This window comes from Austrofundulus limnaeus, unplaced genomic scaffold (genome assembly GCF_001266775.1).
Source record: "Austrofundulus limnaeus strain Quisiro unplaced genomic scaffold, Austrofundulus_limnaeus-1.0 Scaffold1329, whole genome shotgun sequence".
In the NCBI taxonomy this organism is placed as follows: domain Eukaryota; kingdom Metazoa; phylum Chordata; class Actinopteri; order Cyprinodontiformes; family Rivulidae; genus Austrofundulus; species Austrofundulus limnaeus.
Genome location: NW_013953731.1, coordinates 4,977 through 11,306, shown reverse-complemented (window position 1 = coordinate 11,306; position 6,330 = coordinate 4,977). Strand labels below are relative to the sequence as shown.

Genomic DNA, 6,330 nt, shown 5'->3' with positions numbered 1-6,330 from the left:
GTCAGGATAACCACACTGCTCCAGGGCCTGTCGTGTGTGTGATTTCTCTTTCTCCCTGGCTCCTGTGTTTGTGTGAGTATCAGTCACATGGAGGCAGGGCTTAAAAGCCTGAATTTTGCCTGAAACTCTCAGACTGAAGAAGTCTCTTGGAGGAGAGACGAAACATTTCATTAGAGAAGAACCCGTCCAGAAGACCTATACAATTTTTTTCTTTTTGATTTTTTTACCTGGATTACTGAGATGCATCAGGACGTTTTGTAAAAAGTAAAGTTTCATGACACACAATGATTCATGACATATTTCATTTAAAATGATCAAGTCAGACTCGTGATGTCTCCTTGAATTAGGACACGGAGCTCTTTACCGCAGCCTTGGCTGAGCTCTGTCTGCCCCACACTACACCAGCCCCGGAATGAGGAGGTGGAGTGCCCCGACAGCCTAACAGAAAAAAATAAAACCTACGCTGCAGCTGCTCACAAGATCACTAGTTTAGATCAGGAATAAAAGTGTTGGGTCTTGTTTGACTGAAGTTCGGGTCCGGTTTGAGCTGTTTTGCATTTAACAATGACGAGCTGATTGAGGGCATGCAGCTCACCGCCCTGCTGCGCCACTCTGCCTTTTTTTCCCACCTCCCGTGTGTGTTCTACACACAGGACGTACAGCGGGCTGGGGCATGCGTGTCTGTGTGTGTGTGTGAGAGAGAGAGAGCGGCGCAGCAGTCAGCCCCCTCCTCCTCTCCCCACCAGAGGCTGAAGGAGAGTCAACAGACCAGACGATCATGCTATGCTAGCTGTTCCAACCCCTGACTGCTGCAGGGGCGTATCTTAGAGAGAGGCTTTCATATCAGAACACGGCCGCTGTGACAAAACAGTGGTGAAGACGCGTCACCATGGAGAGCGTTAACCAATATGCAAATTAGCCTGCAGTACCACTGCTCAACCCATATGAGCAGCAAAAAGACGTTTTTAGATCAAATATTAGATTTGAACAAATATGCACAAAAACATCAAAATTAGCACAGAAACAGTACTATATAACATTTTAGACACATTCTAGACAGTTTATCAGCTAAAAAAAGTTTATTTTGGGGTAAGTTCCTCTTTAAGGTGTCAGCAGAAGGAGCAGCAGCAAGCTGCTGGTCTATGTCAAACAAATCAGCAGAAAGTTTTTGAATTTTACTCAACCAAATCTTTTTCAAATTGGCAGAGTATGAGATAATCTGACCTTGAAGGCTTTTAAGGATTCACACAACAGAGAATTTGAGACTGTGACAGAATCAGATTGGTTTAGAGCGATAAAGTAATCAATTTTACTTGTGATAAATTTGTGAAATTTAGCATCTGATAAAAGTGAAACAACAAACCTCCACTGAGTGGGATAGTGAGAAACCAGAGGAAAATAAGACATCTAAGGATAGAGGTGCATGGTCAGAGATAACTATGGGGTGGTATGAACATTCAGATGTCAGATATTAAATCACGAGACTTCCTGAAATCTTGGGAGAATTCAGATGTCCGAGGAAGAAACAATGTTGATCGTTTGTGGACTATTTTTACCAGAGGAAAACAATTCCATAGGACTTTTAACATCCAATGGACTTTCTGGTGAGTTATGACAGTATTTTGTCTTCTGTATTTTGGAATCCCCTCCGTGTTTACGTCACCTCGCTTTCTGATTGGCTTAGACATCTCATTCAACAGGTTGCGAGCTCGGGTGAACAATACACACTGTGATATCGAGGCAAAAAATCAAACATGTTGAATATCCCCTATTTGAGGTCGGAGCAGTCCCGACGTCCTTCCGAGCCGACTAGATCGCTCTTAACTCACCACCCACAGCAGGAATATCTGCTATGATTATCTAGAGCCATCATGATAAGCTGGACTTCCTTAAGATTGTCAGAAGGGCAAAAATCGGCATGATTATCTTTTGGTGTGACGCAGGCTTAAGCAAACCGTGAACGTGCATTAATCCTAAACCATTTACAGCTGGCTTTAATGATCCACCTTAACTGAGCGTGGCTTGGTGTTAGAGCAACAGATTACAGCTGATGACAAGTTGAAGGCTTGTTCAAGCTCAGCTTACAGCTCATGTCCTGAATTTAGAAATTTGACTTTTGTGAAATGACCCTCTGTTGTTAATTAACCTAATTAGCTGCAAAATGCACCTCCAGCTGTTTTTATTCATAACACTTACAACCTTGTTTCCCCCTGTCCCAACGTTTGTGAATTGTTGCTAACATATATTACAAAATGTTTTCAAAAAATGTTTACAATTTCCTAGCTTAAAGGGATCCATGATTAGTTGTCACATTAGACTTTATTTGATAAACATATAGTTTAACTGTAAAATAAAGACCGTAAGAATACCGTTTAGTTTTGTAAATCAAAAAAAAAAAAAAAAAAAAAAAACACAGAGCCATTTTATTTACACGCAAAACATTCTGGGTAAATCATGACATGGATAGGTTATCGATGTGAGCGAGCTATATCCACCCTGAAGGTTAAACTTGGACAATATCTGACGATTCTCTTTTAAATGAAACCAGAGAGCGTTGACAGAGAGGAGAAGGTAGAAACAACTCAGTCTACAACTGAAAATGTGGATGGAGGACAACAGAGCTCTTTATGGAATAAGAACCTCAGCTTAGCCTGTTAGCGCTCGTGCTAGCACCGACGCTATATTGCCTTATATGTATTAGTTCAGCGCAAGCGCGAGAAACAAGCTAAACTGAGGTCCTCCATCCATATTTTCAGTTGCAGGCTGAGTCATTTTTGCATTCCCCTCTCTGTCATGTGGATGGAGGACCACAGTGACGAGAGGAGTGTTTAGTGCTGAGCTAATACATATACATGGTGATAGCGTTGGGGCTAACGCTAAAGCTAACAGGCTAAGCTGAGGTTCTTCTTCCATGAAGCAGCTCTGTTGTCCTCCATCTACAGTATATTTTTAGTTACAGTCTGAGTCATTTCTGCCTTCTCCTCTCCGTCAACACTCTCTGGTTTCATTTAAAAGAGTGAATCATCAGAGATTTTCTGAGATTAAATTTCAGGGTGGATATAGCTTGCTAGCAGCCTCACACTGAGGACCTATCCATGCCATCATTTACTCAGAATGCTTTGCATGTAAATAAAATGGCCCTGTCCATGTACTATATTTTTAAACCTTAAGTTTAAAAATGATAAAAATTAAAAAGCCTACAGTATTTTTACAGTCTTTATTTTGCAGTTAAAATATATGTTTATCAAATAAAGTCTAATGTTACAACTAATTAGGGATCCCTTTAAACATTTGATTTGTTTATTGTGAATAAAATATGGTTTTATGAGATATGTTAATTCTTACATTTTTTTAATTTATACGTTTTACAAAATATTCCATTTTAAATTTAGAATTTTTAGTCGAAAGGAACACTTAATATATAATATATATGCAGGAGGATGGAGACCTTGATGATAAGGAAATGCAGTAAAATGCTTACAACAATCCAGTGTAGCTTTGACTCAGATGCATCAGACCTCAGTAGTGGAGCAGTGAGGAACTGTCACTGGATATTACCATGTTGACCACTGAGCTGATTCTCTTACTTCAAAGCAGACAGGGACAGCTTTACAGCCCTGCTTACTCCCACTCATATGCCCTGGGGACAGACACATTCTTTTTTTTCCTGAAATGTGTCTATGTGCAGCTTTCCTACTGGAAACATTCACATTAAAAATGAATGACCCTTTTAAAAATAGAAACTCTCAGAGGCCGCAAAAAATTTGATCCATTGCCAGTCACTATGAGCTCAGAATGCACTTAGACTCTTCATTTTATTGGCATCTAGATTATTTGCAAGCAATTTAATAACAATGTTTTTGTGACTGATCTCTCTTCACTCTTCTTACTTTGCTTCTTCTATTTGTTATGATAAATAACACAGAAAAACATAACGCATATTTGTATAGCCTGTTTGAATTTAAGGCCTAACATTCTTTGAAATAGTTCAAGTTACCTGCTGCCTACAAATGATCAAAGTGCAATATGTGGCTGTTTTGATCAAACCTTAAAAAAATAAAACAGATGTCAAGAGACAGGGTATTAGCACTCAAAGTACTTTATGTGTTCATAACTCTCAGCTAACACCACACCAAATTTCAGCTCAATATCTGTAAAACTGACTGATTAATAGCCATCTTTTTTCAAATAGCTGTGGCAGCCATCTTAAACTTGTCCTCAAAAGGTAATCACATGTAAAGCCAGTGATTTCATTGTGAGAGTTTCAATAACGTATGTCCTCTGTTTATGAGATAATTTCTAACACACACACACACACACACACACACACACACACACACACACACACACACACACACACACACACAGGCAGAAAAAAGTGTGTGAATGGCATTAATCCTCATTTAAACAGAGGCTATTTGCAGAAACAGAACAGCAACTCAATTCCAAATTTCTACTGCTTCCTCCTCTAAAGACAGGTGCGCAGAGGAGTGGCTCGGACTGGACCTGGTTTTAAGGCTGATGGAGCCATACAGTTTGGCCGAACGTTTGGAGAAAGCCACGAGCTTCCTCCTGTACATCTCCCCCTTCCACATGGAGATCATCAGCAGCGTGGAGAGCACCACGCCACCCAAAGTGAGCAGGCAAAGCCCGGCTATGACGCAGCGGTCCAGGTGGGCGCCGATCCGCGCGCTCTCCATCTCCAGTCTCTCCATCTCGCGCGCCGACACAATGTCACGGTCCACCACCACGTCCCGAGGCACTGTGTAGGAGATGATCACCAGCGAGATCCCTGTCACCAGGAACGTGACTGCGCTGATGAAGCCGTAGTCTACAGAAGTCCCAGAGCTCTCCGTGAAGGACAGGTCATCCTCAGAAATGAAAGACATTTCCTGGAAAGTCTCGGAACACGGCTCCTCGTTGCGCACAGGCCACAGAGTACTTTTACAGCTGCTGTCCGGGCTGCCCAACCGCAGGTTCACATTTTCATCAATAATAGTAAAAGATGTCTCCAACTCCTCATTGCAACAAATTCGGATTTTCGGCTCAACGAGGGGGCCGATCCTCCCCTCAGCGGCCGCCCTGCGTGGCACTGTCCTCTGCGCTGAAACACACAAGTGGCTGCTTCTGCCCGGAATTCCGACCCCGTCCCAAGGGGGCGCATCTCCTGTCGATCCACCAGACTTACGGGCGTGCAGCGCGAAGGAAACCCGATCAAGGACACCAGGAATGTCGGGCTCTTTGCCCCCTTCGTCCTCAGAAAGCTGCCCTGCAGAAGCCATTCGCCACCCGAGGGTTCACTCTGAGCCTTACCTCCGCCGTGTTTTCACTCCACACCATCCTTGAACACAAAACACACAGAGACCTGGAAATAAATACTACAACCTAACCAGATTATTCTTGTTGAAGTGTAAATATTAAAAGAAAATATAACAAAAACTAAGGAAGTAGCGCTAGATCCGCATGTTTGTCATCATGCAGAATTAAAGCGCACGTTAAAGGGATACTTAATAATGCTTATAGGTCGATGATTAGCTAAATACGTCCGTATCCAATTAAGAATCACCCCACGTTTAAATCATGACAGAGCTCTTTGCTTTCGAACAGACAAAATCAATTGGTTAAATTTATCATTTCATAGCAAACAGATAGTTTTCTTCGCTAGCTTTAAGAAGAGGCAAAATCTCACCGGGATGCTCCTGCACGTTTTATTTGAATCCAGCAGTGGATAGAGCTTAAGCTGCTTTGCGGAAGGGTGGACAGGGCATGCACAATCCGCTTTTTATTTATTTATTTATTTATTTATTTATTTATTTATTTATTTATTTATTTATTTACTAATCCCTAAGAAAATGCCTACCCTGGCTGCACAAATATAAACTCACCGCGCAGCATACCGGTCGACTCATCTTCTTCTTCCGCAACACCAGGGCGGACGAGACCACACGCGCCTCGGAGAGATAAGAAAAGCCTTGAGAAAAGCTTTGAATGGATCCAATCCCCACCCTTCTCCTGCTGCACGATGCTGTGGTAGTGAGGAGCTTTTACTTGAGTCCCTCCTACACTCTGAGCCTAAGCGCTGAAAGGAGAATGGCTATCTGAGAGCCGATTGAGATCAGTGCCAGTCAGCACTGAGAGGATGGAGGTTTGAAGAGCTGAGCCGAGGAGAGTCCCGGAACTGGACTTTTTTTGCCAGCTGTCACAGAGCTGTCCAGCAGGAAACAACTGAGCAGAATGTGACGCAGCTAAAATGTCCGAGAACACTCCAGGCAGGGCCGGATTATCATTTCAGGGGCCCCTGGGCACAACATGTGTTAAGGCCCCTGGGGG

General features: G+C 42.7%; 1 protein-coding gene across 2 annotated transcripts; it reads right to left on the bottom strand.

Moving 5' to 3' along the window:
* Positions 1-4,081: 4,081 nt before the first annotated feature.
* Positions 4,082-6,223, bottom strand: LOC106534988 (transmembrane protein 74). 2 transcript variants are annotated; one of them, XM_014031825.1, is made up of 2 exons: positions 5,886-6,223; positions 4,082-5,341 (listed from the first exon to the last, which is right to left on the bottom strand). In XM_014031825.1, exon 2 carries the CDS (start codon positions 5,280-5,282, stop codon positions 4,440-4,442), a length of 843 nt encoding a protein of 280 aa, XP_013887279.1. In that variant the 5' UTR covers positions 5,283-5,341; positions 5,886-6,223; the 3' UTR covers positions 4,082-4,439. The 2 variants fall into 2 exon arrangements, with proteins under 2 accessions (XP_013887279.1, XP_013887280.1); XM_014031826.1 differs by having other exon boundaries at positions 5,898-6,209.
* Between the last annotated feature and the right edge of the window lie 107 nt (positions 6,224-6,330).